The sequence below is a fragment of the Hyla sarda genome, chromosome 2 (assembly GCF_029499605.1).
Source record: "Hyla sarda isolate aHylSar1 chromosome 2, aHylSar1.hap1, whole genome shotgun sequence".
Lineage (NCBI taxonomy): Eukaryota > Metazoa > Chordata > Amphibia > Anura > Hylidae > Hyla > Hyla sarda.
In genome coordinates this window covers 163134445-163150662 of record NC_079190.1, presented here as the reverse complement: position 1 = coordinate 163150662, position 16218 = coordinate 163134445, and the positions used below count along the sequence as shown (strand labels likewise).

The following is a 16218-nucleotide window of genomic DNA, read 5'->3' as shown; positions in this document are numbered from 1 at the left end:
ATAAAACGGCAGCTGTGATGGGAGAGAGTACAATGGTCAAACAATAGTCCCTCGGGTGGTAACGAAGGCATTCTATAGCGTCTTTTAGTTCCGGCGGAGACTGGTCACAGCTTGCTCCCTAAGGGTCCAGGCAAGTAAGGTGGCTACCTTATTACCCTTCTCATAGAACCGCTGCTTAGAGTAGAGAAGGAGATGTTCCAGCTTACGGAAAGCTAAATCTCCTGGTCTAGATCTTGCCGCCACCAGTCTCCACAGCATTGGAAGAGAGGGGTTGGTCACCATAGATGCCTCCAGCCTCCCTATCATGGACTTGGGCCAAGGCATCCTTTTTCAGTCGAGAGCCGAGGGCTATACAGTGAATCTGGACTACCGCCATATTTGCTTCCCACAGCATAGCCTGAAAAGAGACCGACCCATTATTGGTCACAAAATAGTCCTCAATACACATTTTAATAGTGTCACGGGATGTGTACAAGAAGGGACTCATTGAGACACCAGTGGCATTGTCGAAGGGGAGAAGAAAAAAAATGAGAATGAAAATACTACTGGACCAAGATCCGACATTGAGATTGGCTCCATAGAGGTACCCTAGAGCATACGGACCACAGGCGTGTTCCCGAATAATGTGGGTGTGGGATTTATGGGGATGAGAGAAAAAAGAAAGACATGTCCGGTGGATAGTTAATGCGCCAAAGGTTGTACAGTGAAAAAGAGTCAATTAAACAACGAAATGCAGTTGCAAGGCTCGTTGGACAGAAGATGGGGGACTAGCAGTAAGGGAGAGGTGGTCTATCGCTGGGGAAAAGACAATTTAAAATCCCTCCCCCCCCCCCTCAACTAAAGCAGAGGGTGGGTATTTGTGGACTTTGTTAAAAACCCTGCGCAAAAAGGGCAGTTGGGCAGTGTTCAGTGCATAGACATTACAAAGCCATAGTGTCTTACCTCCTAGTATGCCCTCAACAGTAACAAATCTGCCCCTCAGGTCCGCAGAAAGAGGTGTTCTGGAGAGGGCAGGTCCGAAAGATGAGAATCGCAACACCCACAGTCTTGCATTCAGCAGTGGCATAAACACTTGGGGTGAGAAATGGGAGAGGAATTGGAAGTTTCTAAAAGGGTCAAAGTGCGTCTCCTGAAGAAAGACAATATCAGCCTTCAGGGAGAATAGCTCCCTCTGCACCTAATGCCTCTTAACACGGGAGTTGAGGCCCTTTAACATTAAGAAATACGCACCCGACCATGATGGGGGGAATGGGATGAAAGGCAAAAAGCATGAATATATATATATATATATATATATATATATATATATATTCATATTTAAATTTTTATCATTAAATATCGCTCTATGGTCTAATCCCATCTATACCACTAAACTTTATCCCCCCCCCCTCCTTTCCTCCTTTACTGTTCGCTCCTTGACCACCGAATAGAGACCATTTGAGGACTGTACTTTTTGTCGGAGAGTAGAAATTTCAGCCCGACAGGTCTCCTGAACTTCGGAAACCAGAGAGCGAAAATACTCCTTGGTGGGGATTTGGGAAATAATTTGTCCCCATTCCGGTGGCACTCCAGAAGGGCCAGGCACCCCAGAGCAGTCCACTTCAAAATCAGAGAAAGCATCCCAGGAAGTAGTCACCACAGCAGGCGGGACAGGGGTGTTCATCTGGGAGGGTGGGATCCTATGAGGGGTGAAGTAGGCGTTTAATTTAGCTTTGTAAGAGGCCTTTCCGGTGCAGTTTCAATGGCTGTGCAGCAGAGGGGTTGCCATAGGAGACTACAGGGCTCCAACAGGAGAGCGATGGCAGGGAGGCCAAGAGGACTCAGCAGCCATCTTCTCCAGCACATTGTCACACCCCACCCATGCATTAAATGTGTACATCCCTCCCCCTCATCATAGTAAGTACACTGAACACAACCCATATTATCAAACTGACAGGTTGCCTTTATCATCAGAGGAGTTATAAACCCCTAAAAAAAAAAAAAAAAAAAAAAATTCATATGTGATCAGGGCCCCCTAAGCTAAACCCATTCTTTTTGGTAGGTAACCACATGTCCTATTTGACCTTGGCCTTTGTTTGATCCTTTTGAATGTGTAATGGTCATGTCTGGCTAATGTTTTGATAGCAGCAGGTAGTCTAAAGAAGCTGTTGTAGGTTCCTTCTTTATTTAGAGTAGCAATAATTCACACACAGATGGAAGACCTTATGAACATTTACAAAGGTCATGATCCATCAGAGATCTAAGAGATTGCATTTAGTGTAAACTGGTGGCACACTCCCACTTCAGAATGGAGAAGTTAGTTACTGTATAAATACATATTGCATTACAGACTACTTACAAGATGATCTATAGGTCATTTAAATTATATGTAATTTACATTGTTATGCTTTGTTCATAAATTTAATTGCCCACTTCTCAGAAAAAAATATCTGATCTATTTTATTTCATATACATAGTTTAGCAGTGTATACATGTCTGTATTCTTTGACACATGGTTTGTAATGTATTAGGGAAGCTTTCCAGGTTGTTGGAGTGGTTTTTGTTCATGCACTCCTAACATTACTAGTTTTTGTTTTTTCCCAGCACAGCTGCATCCATGTGTTTTATTACTATACCTGGGTCATGTGATCACAAGTCTAATCCACAAAAAAATGACAGTGCTTAATGTGTCAGAAGAAGTGGTCACATCACATTCCAAAACAATCCAAATAAAATGTGATCAGATGCAAAAGTGGTACCAACAAGAACTACAGATCATGGCTCAAAAAATGAGCCCTCATACAGGCCCATATATGGAAAAATAAGAACATTATAGGGGGTCAAAATACTTATTTTGTGAAAAAGTTATATATATATATATTTTTTTTGTTTAATTAGTAAAATAATAGGAAAGTATATAATCATGGATATCATTTTAATCGTATTAACACACAGAATGTCATTTTTACTGTAAAGTGTACAGCGTCAAAACGAAACCTTGCTAAATTTCATTTATTTTATTTTCAATTTCCTCACACATAATCATTTTTGGGGTTTGCTGTACATTTTATGGTAAAATTAGTGATGTCATTACAAAGTACAATTGGACACACAAAAAACAAGCCCTCAAGTGGGTCTGCGGATGGAAGTATAAAAAAGTAATGATTTTTAGAAGGCAAGGAGGAAGAAACAAGAACACACAAAGGCTGTGCCCTTTAATGCCAAAGTGGGCTGTGTCCTTAAGTGGTTAAGTAGTAGCAAACTCAAATGCTGCTCACAATTATCAGTGAAAAGTGCCAGCCACTGCCACTTTCACTTGCTGTTCACAAAAAATTGCGGCCTGCACCAGAACAGCCATTACTCAAAGCAGCAAGTCCAGGTGCCACTGCAATTATGGAGCACATATGGAGCTTGCAGCCTGTAGTGCCATGTGTTAGAGCACCCTTAACCCCTTAAGAACAATGGACGTACTCCTACGCCCCTGTTTCCGAGTCCTTAAGGACCGAGGACGTAGGAGTACGTCCTGTCCATTCCTGGCCCCCCCGCCCCTAGCCGGAGGGGAGCCGGTGCCCGATGCCTGCTGAAATCGTTCAGCAGGTATCGCGGCATATCGCCCAGGGGGGTCATTATGCCCCCCCATGTCGGCGATGGCCGCAGATCGCTGGACAATTCAGTCCAGCGATCTGCGGCGATTCCGGGTCAATCGGGTCTCCAGTGACCCGGAATTACTGGCTTAGCAGGGGTGAGGTGGCGCCTGCTGCGGGTGTCACTCCCTCAACCCGCTCCGCCCCTCTTCCGGAGGACGTGAGCGGGTGCGGGACGTGCACCCCGGGTGCTGGGGACCCCGATCCCCGGCATTAATGTTGGGATCGGGGCCCCAGGAGCGACGGCGGCGGCGGGACTGACCTGCGCGGCATGGATCAGCAGCAGCAGGAGGTGAGTGACAGCCTCCTGCTGTTGCTTAGCAACAGCTCCCAGCTTGCAAACAGGAGGAGGAAGACCACTACAACTCCCAACATTCCCTTATGGGCATGCTGGGACTTATGGTTTTGCAACAGCTGGAGGCACAATTTTTCTATGGAAAAGTGTACCTTCAGCTGTTGTATAACTACAACTCCCAGCTTGCACAATCAGCTAAAGTGCATGCTGGGAGTTGTAGTGGTGCATCTGGTGGTTGCATAACTACAACTCCCAGCATGCCCGTTGGCTGTCGGTGACTGCTGAGAGTTGTAGTTTTGCAACAGCTGAAGGCACACTGAGTTAATTAGCAAACCAGTGTGTCTCCAGCTGTTGCATAACTACAATCCCCAGCATCCCCAGCCAAAGTAGTATGCCTCCAGCTGTTGCATAACTACAAGACCCAGCATGCCCTTCCGCTGTCCGTACATGCTGGGGGTTGTAGCTTTTGCAACAGCTGAAGGCACACTGGTTGCAAAACACTGAGTTTGTTACCAAACTCGGTGTTTCACAACCAGTGTGCCTCCAGCTGTTGCAAAACTACAACTCCCAGCATGCACTGATAGACCGTACATGCTGGGAGTTGTAGTTTTGCAACAGCTGGATGTTTCTCCCCCCCCCCCCAATGTGAACGGACAGGGTACACTCACATGGGCGGAGGATTACAGTAAGTATCCGGCTTCAAGTTTGAGCTGCGGCAAATCTTCTGCCGCAGCTCAAACTGCCAGCGAGAAACTACTGTGAACCCCCGCCCGTGCGACTGTACCCTAAAAACACTACACTACCATAAAATAAAAAGTAAAAAACACTACATATACACATTCCCCTACACAGCCCCCCTCCCCAATAAAAATGAAAAACGTCTGGTACGCCACTGTTTCCAAAACGGAGCCTCCAGCTGTTGCAAAACTACAACTCCCAGCATGCACTTATAGACCCTACATGCTGGGAGTTGTAGTTTTGCAACAGCTGGATGTTCCCCCCCTCCCCAATGTGAACGTACAGGGTACACTCACATGGGCAGAGGTTTACAGTAAGTATCCGGCTGCAAGTTTGACCTGTGGCAAATTTTCTGCCGCAGCTTAAACTGCCAGCGAGAAACTACTGTGACCCCCCCCCCCCCCCGCCCGTGCGACTGTACCCTAAAAACACTACACTACACTACACTACCACAAAATAAAATAAAAAGTAAAAAACACTACATATACACATACCCCTACACAGCCCCCCTCCCCAATAAAAATGAAAAACGTCTGGTACGCCACTGTTTCCAAAACGGAGCCTCCAGCTGTTGCAAAACAACTACTCCCAGTATTGCCAGATAGCCGTTGACTGTCCAGGCATGCTGGGAGTTTTACAACAGCTGGAGGCACCCTGTTTGGGAATCACTGGCGTAGAATACCCCTATGTCCACCCCTATGCAAGTCCCTAATTTAGGCCTCAAATTTTTTTTTTTTACATATGCAAAAGTCGTGAAACACCTGTAGGGTATTAAGGTTCACTTTACCCCTTGTTACGCTCCCCGAGGGGTCTAGTTTCCAAAATGGTATGCCATGTGTTGTTTTTTTTTGCTGTTCTGGCACCATATGGGCTTCCTAAATGCGGCATGCCCCCAGAGCAAAATTTGCTTTCAAAAAGCCAAATGTGACTCCTTCTCTTCTGAGACCTGTAGTGCGCCAGCAGAGCACTTTTCACCCCCATATGGGGTGTTTTCTGAATCGGGAGAAATTGGGCTTCAAATTTTGGGGGGTATTTTCTGCTATTATGCTTTTTAACCCCTTAAGGACTCAGGGTTTTTCCGTTTTTGCACTTTTGTTTTTTCCTCTTTACCTTTTAAAAATTATAACCCTTTCAATTTTCCACCTAAAAATCCATATTATGGCTTATTTTTTGCGTCGCCAATTCTACTTTGCAGTGACATTAGTCATTTTACCCAAAAATGCACGGCGAAACAGAAAAAAAAATCATTGTGCGACAAAATCTAAGAAAAAACGCCATTTTGTAACTTTTGGGGGCTTCCGTTTCTATGCAGTGCATATTTCGGTAAAAATTACATCTTATCATTATTCTGTAGGTCCATACGGTTAAAATGATACCCTACTTATATAGGTTTGATTTTGTCGCACTTCTGGAAAAAATCATAACTACATGCAGGAAAATTTATACGTTTAAAAATGTCATCTTCCGTCCCCTATAACTTTTTTATTTTTCCACGTACAGGGCGGACATATGTTTATTTATTTATTTATTTATTTTTTTACACTGTTTTATATTTTTTTATGGCAAAAGGGAGGTGATTCAAACTTTTATTAGGGAAGGGGTTAAATGACCTTTATTAACACTTTTTTTTTTTTACTTTTTTTTTGCAGTGTTATAGGTCCCATAGGGACCTATAACACTGCACACACTGTGATTAGTGTTATCGGCGCTTGACTGCTCCTGCCTGGATCTCAGGCACGGAGCAGTCATTCGCCGATCGGACATCGGGGAGGCAGGTAAGGGCCCTCCCGGTGTCCTGTCAGCTGTTCGGGACGCCGCGATTTCACCACGGCGGTCCCGAACAGCCCGACTGAGCAGCCGGGTCACTTTCACTTTCACCTTAGAAGCGGCGGTCAGCTTTGACCGCCGCTTCTAAAGGGTTAATACCGCACATCGCCGCGATCGGCGATGTGTGGTATTAGCCGCGGGTCCCGGCCGTTGATGAGCGCCGGGACCGACGCGATATGATGCGGGATCGCGGCGCGATCCCGCTTCATATCGCGGGAGCCGGCGCAGGACGTAAATATACGTCCTGCGTCGTTAAGGGGTTAAAAATGTAAAATTTTTGGGAAACCAAGGATTTTAGGTAAAAAATATTTTTTTTACATATGCAAAAGTCGTGAATCACCTGTGGGATATTAAGGTTTACTTTACCACTTGTTACATTCCCTGAGGGGTCTAGTTTCCAAAATGGTATGCCATGTGTGTTTTTTTTGCTGTCCTGGCACCATAGGGGCTTCCTAAAGGTGACATGCCCCCCAAAAACCATTTGTTGCTCCTTCCCTTCTGAGCCCTCTACTGCGCCCGCTGAACAATTAACATAGACATATGAGGTATGTGCTTACTTGAGAGAAATTGGGTTTCAAATACAAGTAAAAATTTTCTCCTTTTTACCCCTTGCAAAAATTCAAAAATTGGGTCTACAAGAACATGCGAGTGTAAAAAATGAAGGTTGTGAATTTTCTCCTTCACTTTGCTGCTATTCCTGTGAAACACCTAAAGGGTTAATACACTTATTGAATGTCATTTTGAATACTTTGGGGGGTGTAGTTTTTATAATGGGGTCATTTATGGGGTATTTCTAATATGAAGACCCTTCAAATCCACTTCAAACCTGAACTGGTCCATGAAAAATAGCGAATTTGAAAATTTTGTGAAAAATTTCAAAATTGCTGCTGAACTTTGAAGCCCTCTGGTGTCTTCCAAAAGTAAAAACTCATAAATTTTATGATGCAAACATAAAGTAGACATATTTTATATATGAATCAAAAAAAATTATTTTGAATATCCATTTTCCTTACAAGCAGAGAGCTTCAAAGTTAGAAAAATGCAAAATTTTCATTTTTTTCATCAAATTTTGGGATTTTTCACCAAGAAAGGATGCAAGTTACCATAAAATGTTACCACTAAGTTAAAGTAGAATATGTCACGAAAAAACTATCTCGGAATCAGAATGATAACTAAAAGCATTCCAGAGTTATTAATGTTTAAAGTGACAGTGGTCAGAATTGCAAAAAACGCTCTGGTCCTTAAGGTGTAAAATGGCCTGGTCCTTAAGGGGTTAAGCATTGTTTTCACACTGCATTTTTATTGTGCTTTTTTTTTTTTACATAAAATAATTTCTCTGCAAAGCAGCTAACTTTCCCTTAAATAGTACCTGCCACCATCTCCATTGCTTTATATTATGCTGCTGGTATGTTATCCTCTTCATTACCCCATTTTCATCTTCATAATCCTCTTTCAAGGCTTGCTCACTGCAGGCAGTGTTCAATGTGGCTGTGGTGTGCCATGCAGTGTGCACAGTGCTTGCTCCCATCTGTCTGATTGACAGGCAGGGAGCCGCGCTGTGCTTGTCAGTGTCCAGGCTGCACTATGAGAGTTAGGACTCGTGCATGTGTCTGAACTCTATGAGAGACTTGCGGCCAGGACATGTAGGGAGGTCCCCTACTAGTCAGTTTTCAAAAGTCAAAATAAATATATAAATAAAGGTTATTACAAAGTTGTTTCTAATACATTAATTAACAACATGACAGGTACTCTTTAATTTTGGAGTGAAGCACTGACCTTAGAGTCTTAGAACATGACTGGGAAGGTATGCAGAGCCAGAAATCCCTCCAGAAGGAAATAATACTCCCCTATAGACAGCTGTTTCAGGATTAATGTGCCTTGTCAATATAGTGCAGGGTGCTGGCTGGCTGTTAAGAGGCCAATCATCGTGTGGCCAAATGGGTAATGATTCACCTTGTGAACACATAAAAATGCGGCAAAGCACAATACATGCTTAGCTTATGGAGAACGCTTAATTGAATTCTCACAGTGGTCTAAAAATTAGACCCTAAATTGACTGTGTAGGCTTTACATTGTGATTAGCATTACTGGTAATGTATGACCAGAAGGACTGTAATAGAATTGTTTTTTTCTGTGGCTGTGGCTCCACTCGAAAAAAAAAAATTTTATCATCTGGTGCCAGAAAGTTAAACAGATTTGTAAATTACTTATTTTTAAAAAGCTTAATCCTTCCAGTACTTATCAACTGCTGTATGTTACACAGAAAGTTCTTTTGTTTTTGAATTTCCTTTCTGTCTGACCACATTGTTCTCTGCTGACACCTCTGTCCATGTCATGAACTATCCAGTGCAGGAGCAGTTTGCTATAGGGATTTGCTTCTACTCTGGACAGTTCCTAAAATTGACAGAGGTGTCATCAGAGAGCACTGTGGTCAGACAGAAAGGAAATTCAAAAAAGAAAATAACTTCCTCTGTAGTATACAGCAGCTGATAAGTACTGAAAGGATTAAGAATTTTAAATAGAAGTAATTTAACTTTGTGGCACCAGTTGATTTAAAAAAAATATATGTTTTTTAGTGGAGCACCCCTTTAAAGGGGTATTCCAGTGGTGAAAAACTTACCCCCTATCCTAAGGATAGTGGATAAGTTTGAGATCGCGGGGGGTCCGACCTCTGGGGCCCCCTGCGATCTCTCTGTACGGGGCCCCGGCTCTCCGCCGAGATAGCGGGTGTCGACCCCCGCACGAAGCGGCGGCCGACACGCCCCCTCAATACATCTCAATGGCAGAGCCGGAGATTGCCGAAGGCAGTGCTTCGGCTCTGCCATAGAGTTGTATTGAGGGGGCGTGTCAGCCGCCGCCTCGTGCGGAGGTCGACACGCCCCCTTCCCGCGGGCTGTCGGAGCTCCGTACAGGAGATCGCAGGGGGCCCCAGCGGTCGGACCCCCCGCCATCTGCAACTTATCCCCTATCCTTAGGATAGGGTATAAGTTGCTCACCACTGAGTCACCACTGGACTACTCCTTTAAGCCTTGTGGGCATGGAGTTCACCAGAGCTTCACAGGTTGCCACTTGATTGTTCTGTCACTCCTCCATGAGGACATCACGGAGCTGGTGGATGTTTGAGACTTTGCATTCCCTCACCTTCCGTTTGAGGATGCCCACAAATGTTTAATAGGGTTTAGATCTAGAAACATGCTTGGCCAGTCCATCCTCTTTACCCTCAGCTTCTTTAGCAACGGTCATCTTGGAGATGTGTTTGGGGTTATTGTCAGAATACTCCCCTGCAACCTAGTCTTCGAATGGAGGGGGATCATGCTTTGCTTCAGTATGTCATAGTACATGTTGGCATGCATGGTTCCCTCAATGAAATGTAGCTTCCCAGTGCCAGCAGCACCCAGACCATGACACTCCCACCACCATGCTTGACTGTAGGCAAGACACACTTGTTTTTGTACTCCTCCTTTGATTGCCACCACACACTCTTGACATCATGTGAGCTAAATAAGTTTATATTTGCCTCATTGGACCACAGGACATGTTCTTAGTTTGCTTGTCTTCAGCAAACTGTTTACAAGCTTTCTATTGCACATTGTTTTCTTGGACGACCAATTTACTTCAGTGTCTGTCGTATGGTCTGAGCACTGACAGGCTGATCATCCACCCATTTAACCTCTTTCAGCAATGCTGGCAGCACTCATGTGTCTATTTTCCAAAGGCAAAGTCTGAATAGGACACTGGGCATGTGCATTCAACTTCTTATGTCAACCACGGCGAGGCCTGTTCTCAATGGAACCTGTCCTGTGAAACTGCTGTATGGTATTTCCTACTGTGCTGCTGCTCAGTTTTTGGGTCCTGGCCATCTACTCTAACCTAAGCCATCTTTATGTAGAGCAACAATTCTTTTTTTTTCAGATCCTCAGAGAGTTCTTTGCCATGAGGTACCATGTTAAACTTGACACCAAATTTGACACCTGCTCCCCATTCTCACCTGAGACACTGAGTTACATAACACAGGAAAAGGAAAATGGCTAATTGGGCTTGATTTGGACATTTCCAAACTAGACATTCATAGCTATGTTTTGAGGTATTTTGAGGGGACAGCTACATTAAAGAAATCTCATGCCTGACATTACAGAAAAACATATCCCCTATCTGCAGGGGGTACTGAGCGCTCTGGCCCCCTGCGATTATCTGTACAAGCCCCGGCTGTCCCAGAGAGTGGCGTGTCACAACCCCCGCCCGAAGCGGGGACCGCCACACCCCTTCCATATATCTCTATGGGAGAGCCGTTCAGCAATCGTTGGCTCTCCCATAGAGCTATATGGGCGGGGGGGCGTGACACATCGCTCTGAGAGCTGGGGCTCCGTACAAACGATCGTGGGGGTCCACATCGCTCGGACCCCCCACGATCTAAAACATCCCCTATCCTGTGGATAGGAGATACTTTTCTCTGTAATATCAGGCATGAGACTTGTCTTTTATTAGAGTAGTCTACTGAAAAGTATCTTGAGTCCGTCGTGCCCGGGCTGGGATTTTTTTTATTTTTTTATTTTTTTTGCAGCCCGGCACAATGGACTACTCAGTAGACGACTCCTTTTGAACACTGTTATACAAGCTGTGCACTCACTACTTTACATTGCATTGGAGTGTCATTTCTTCAGTGTTGTCACATAAAAAGATATAATAAAATATTTTCAAAAATCTAAGGGGTATACTCACTAATGCGCGTTTATCTGAATGGTGCGGTTTATCTGAATGGTGCTGTATAATACCACATTTACCCTGCAGCTGAAATTCCTGCAGGGAAACCAGCAGTTGCATTTTGTAAGGGGGTGCCTTTCATGAGAGACTCAAATGTAAACCCATCATACTGTATCATTACCATAATTCAGTAAGTGCACATAAACTGAATGAATGAATATTTATTTATTTAAAATTTTAAAAATACAAAAACTTTGTACTTTTTTGGTCAGTATTGCACTTTTATATTTTTGTTTTATAATCCCCAAATCTTCTATTATATGATGTTATGTTTTTCAGGTGTGACTCATAATATTCCTTTACTTCGGGAAGTTATTACGCAACCTCGTTTCATTAAAGGAGACATCACTACCAAATTTCTCCACGAAGTTTATCCTGATGGATTTAAAGGTTTGTCTCTTCTGTTGCAGGTTCATCATTTACAGACTTAAAGCGTACCTTTCATATCACAGGAAAAAAGTTATATGTTACTCATTACCTTATCCTGATCATGTACACATAACTTTTATGTGTCTAGCTTCTGTATTTCTTTTAAAATCAGCTTATATCAGATCACACCGAATTTTCATCTTCTGAGAAGGGGCGTGTCCCACTCTTGCCCTCACTGTACATGACTAAACTTCCTCCCTCACTGTGTGTCACTGCGCTTTCAGCCAATCATTGCACTCTGCTCTGTAACCCTTTCCTCTCTGATTTTATGGTAAACATGTTACACAGAGAGGAAGAAGGATTACTTGAGTTTGCCTGCTGTTCTCCTTATACACTATGTAGTAGAGCCCTGCGCGGGACTGGTTTTTCAATCCTGCTCCAACCCGCTCCAGATAATTTTCTGCCCAATCCTGCCCGCCATATATGGGGGGGGGGGGGTTTGGTGGTGGTATGTGCAGAGCATTGCACTCTAGTGTATATACAGATGTGAATAGCAGTGACTGTGAAGACTCAGAGGCTCTAGGTCACTAATTGATGCAGTGCTTTGCACATACCCCCACCTGTATAGGAATGTATACTACACACACTGCTATACACATAGTGTGGCAGCCTAGGGTCTGTAGAAGATGCTAGGGTACAATGCTCTGCAGTGCCCTTACCCCTATGTAAATAGAAGTTCAGAAATAGCAGTGCACTGTGTGTGTGAATTGAGTAACATTGGTGGCAGCTCTGACCTACCAGGCTGGCAGGAGAAGGAGTACAGAGTAGACAATCCTCCAGGGCAGGCTGATCGCACCACAAAATGGTGGTGTGGTGGAGGCAGGGGGAGGAGACAGGGCAGGAGCACTGTGAGACAGTCACTGAGTCAGACTTATATTGAGGCTGCCATGGTGGTGCGGGATTTTGGCCTGACCCCCCGCGCCCGCCCGCAACAGCCTTATGATTGCCTGCACATTTTGGGTTGTGTCCTGCGGGATTCCAGTCCCAATGCAGGCCTCTACTATTTAGTAAAGCTAAATAACAAGCAACATGGCTGTCAACAATTGTCAACATGTATGTTATCCAGCTTTCCCATGCTTACTACTGGGGTGACACTGTAACAAACCCCCTCCTCATGTAATCTCCTTACTACTGGGGTGACACACTGTAACAAACCTGCTTCTCATGTAGTGTCATTACTACTGGGATCACACACTGATAACACACATTAACACCCGCTTTTTCATGCCATCTCCTTACTACTGGGGTGAGACACTGTAACAAACCTCCTCCTCCTCCTCGTGACATTTTTTTTTTACTACTGAGGTGCACATTGCAACAAACCCCCTCCCCTTGCCATCTCCTTACTACTGGGCTGGCACACGGTAACAAACCACCTCCACATCTCCTTACTACTGGGGTACATGTTGCTGTATAAGGCTGAACATGCTGTCACACTTGTGCTCCTTCTCCTCTATGCTATGGACAGAGCTGGGCTCTGAATCATTTGCCTTCTCTCACTCGATGTTGGTGAGAGCTGGGGAGGTGTGAGGGGGTGTGGCCTCCTCTCAGCCAATAACAGTAACTCACACACTGTCTGCACTCCTGTGCTCTGTGTGTTCGCACACAGCCTCATCCCACCTCCATCCCCCCTCACTTCCTGTATTCCGACTGAGATGCTGATGTTGCTAACGTTGGAAAGACCATAGTAACAGGTGTGGGACATTTTATGAGGACCTCTTGTGGCCACTTTTATAGGAGCAGTTTTCTAAGGGAAACTGGAAAAAACTAATGAAATAGTATTAGAGATTTATACTTATATTTATAAATATAGTTTTGGTGACAGTGGCCATTCAAGTAACTGGTCTCACAATTTACTTAGGCTTTTTTCACACCATGTTTTTGTCAATCCAGCAAAGTACAGTAAAATCTCCCTTAGCGGACACCTCCCAATAGGGGACACCTCCCAATAGCGGACAGTTTTTTAATTCTCTGGCAGAGTCCCATAAGACTTAATGGATTTGCACCCTCCGAATAGGGGGCATTCCCAATAGCTTACACACCCAGTAGGGGACAAAACACACCCATTAGGGAACAACCAGGCTTATGTGCTGGCCCTACCTTGTATACAGGGTCGCCATCAGGGGGGTACAGCCAATGCCCCAGCACAGAAGCAGAGGATCAATGTTTAAACAGTGGTCTCCTGCTTCTGTACATCCACTGGCCACATCATTCACCCTACCTCCTTCCCTGATCCCCCACCCCAATGCCACTTTATTCCTCAGTGCCAAATCACCCCCCCCCCTTTATTACTCCCCGTGCCACATAATTTCCTCTTGATCCCTCCCCTGTGCTATTTAATCCCCCCTTTATTGCCCTCTGTGCAAATTAATCACCACCTCTTTACCACCCCCTGTGCCATTTTATTCACCCTTTATCCCCCTGTGCCACTTTATAAAGAGGGGTGATGAATTTACACAGAGTCTAATGAATGGGGAATGAAATTCCATGGGGAGGGGGGGATCAAGGGGAAAGGATGTGGCATGGGGTAAGGGGGGAATCATTTGGCACAGTGCACAGGGGAATAAGATGGCATAGAGTATAAAAGGGGGATGAAATAATACAGGGGAGGGATAAAGGACTGGGAGATTATACTGTAATACTGATTTTTATTGTATTTATAGGTAATTACACTCTGGAGTGAGTATAGCACAGTATTCTGTCATTTAGGTAGAATGTTGAGCCTTTTTCCCAATAAGGGACATATTTCAATAGGGGCCACTTTTTTATTCCCCATGAGTGTCCACTGTTGGGAGATTCTACTATATCAGTTTTTTTATTTGCTGAACAAAAGTGTATACTATTTTAAACATCCAGCAGGGTCATGTGGAGGGACAGTGGTGAGAGCTTTTGCAGTAAAGCTTTTATTTATTTATTTATTTTTCCTTTTTAGAAAAGGATATGTAAAACAAATGTAAGAAAGAAAGATACTAAATGTCATCCAGTAAAATCCTTCCTATTCTGGTAATACATTTTTTGCGGAATTCAGATGAAAAATGATGTATACAGTTTTAAGCTAACCAGAATATATACAGGTCTACATTATCATATCCAGAAAAAGAAACTGCAAAGCAACAGAAACTAATGAAACAGCCATTTTGGAAACAGGGGTTATAATATGGTCTTTACGGTCTTAAAGGAGATATATCATGTACAAAAACTTACCCCCTATTCCACTATCTTCAGCTCTTCCAAAGAGATATATGGACGGGCCGTGTCGGCCTCCACCTCGTGCGGGGAATTGACCCACTCTGTTCTGGGGAGAGTCGGGGCCCTGTACAGGAGATTGCGGGGGTGCAAGCTGTCGGACCCCTCCCCCCCGGGATCTAAAACTTATCTCCTATCCAGGGGAGTAAGAAAAATGAAGTCACAACAGTAGAAATAATTGTACAAGGTAAAAGAAAATTTATGTTCTATGTGCTGTTTGCACTTTTGCCTTTCTGTGCCCTGATAACTCCCACTTAATTTTGACTGATTTGATGCCTCCACCACATAGGAAAACTACTTACAACATATTTCTGTAGACCAGATATGAATTACTAAATAAATATTATGCGGATATGGGGGGAGATTTATCATTAGGTGTCTATTGTAGACACAGATCTACCCATTTATACTGCTGTCTAATTTACACTCTTGCTTAAGATTTACTAAAGTTGTGCTCTCCTTTGATAAAATTTGTGCAAATTTAGAAACGCCCCCCCCCCCCCTTCGCTCTACCTTGTGCTCCTTCTCTACCTCACACTTCACAGAGCTGTGGCATTTTCCCGCTGTACACTGCTCACATAGCTAAAAGTGCCGGAGCAGCAGTGTTTGCCGAACAAAACTCTGCACAATAGCTAAATCATAAATCTTTATAAAGTACACAGAGGGGGAGATTGTCAAAGAACTTTGCACCAAAAAAAAAAAACAATATTGGCGCAAAAAGTTTCGACCACATTTTCAAAGAGCTTTGTGCCGCGGTTTACACTGCTCACGTCAGTTTTGTAAAAGTGGTCCTGTCCACGTATATTGTCTGCTTTATATGATATTTTCGAATGGGTGAGAGTCCAGTTTACATCAAAAATTTCACACCAGCTTTTTAATAGCGTAGAAATCACAGAAATGGTTGTAGTTTTATTGTTTTTGTTTTCTTCTCATTTTAGATATGTGAATGCGGAGGACTACGTCAGATTCGGTGGACTGCGACGATGACCAGCATTTTTTTTAAATGTCAATAAAAGGGTTAACAAGGGCTGTGGGGGAGTGTTTTAAAAAAAAAATGTTTCAATGTGTTGTGTTTTTTATAGTTGAATTTTCAGGCTTAGTAGTGGAAGCCGTCTTGTAGACAGAATCCAGTACTAAGCCAGGGCTTAGCATAGTCCCAAAATCAGCTCGCACTAACCCCCAATTATTGCTCCCCAGTACCCACCGCTACAGGGGTGCCAGGAAGAGCTTGTACCACCAGGCTTAGAGCATCAAAAATGGTGCTCCTGGGCCTAAGCGGTAACAGGCTGGTGTTATTTA

At 44.0% G+C, this 16218-nt stretch overlaps 1 protein-coding gene across 2 annotated transcripts in view; it reads left to right on the top strand.

Moving 5' to 3' along the window:
- The window catches only part of PCCA (propionyl-CoA carboxylase subunit alpha), a 1119575-nt gene that overhangs the window by 762759 nt on the left and 340598 nt on the right, over positions 1-16218 (top strand). For both annotated transcript variants that reach the window (XM_056555680.1, XM_056555679.1), the window contains exon 17: positions 11524-11634. In XM_056555680.1, the coding sequence (XP_056411655.1) occupies positions 11524-11634 (111 nt within the window). The remainder of the gene's footprint in view (positions 1-11523; positions 11635-16218) is intronic.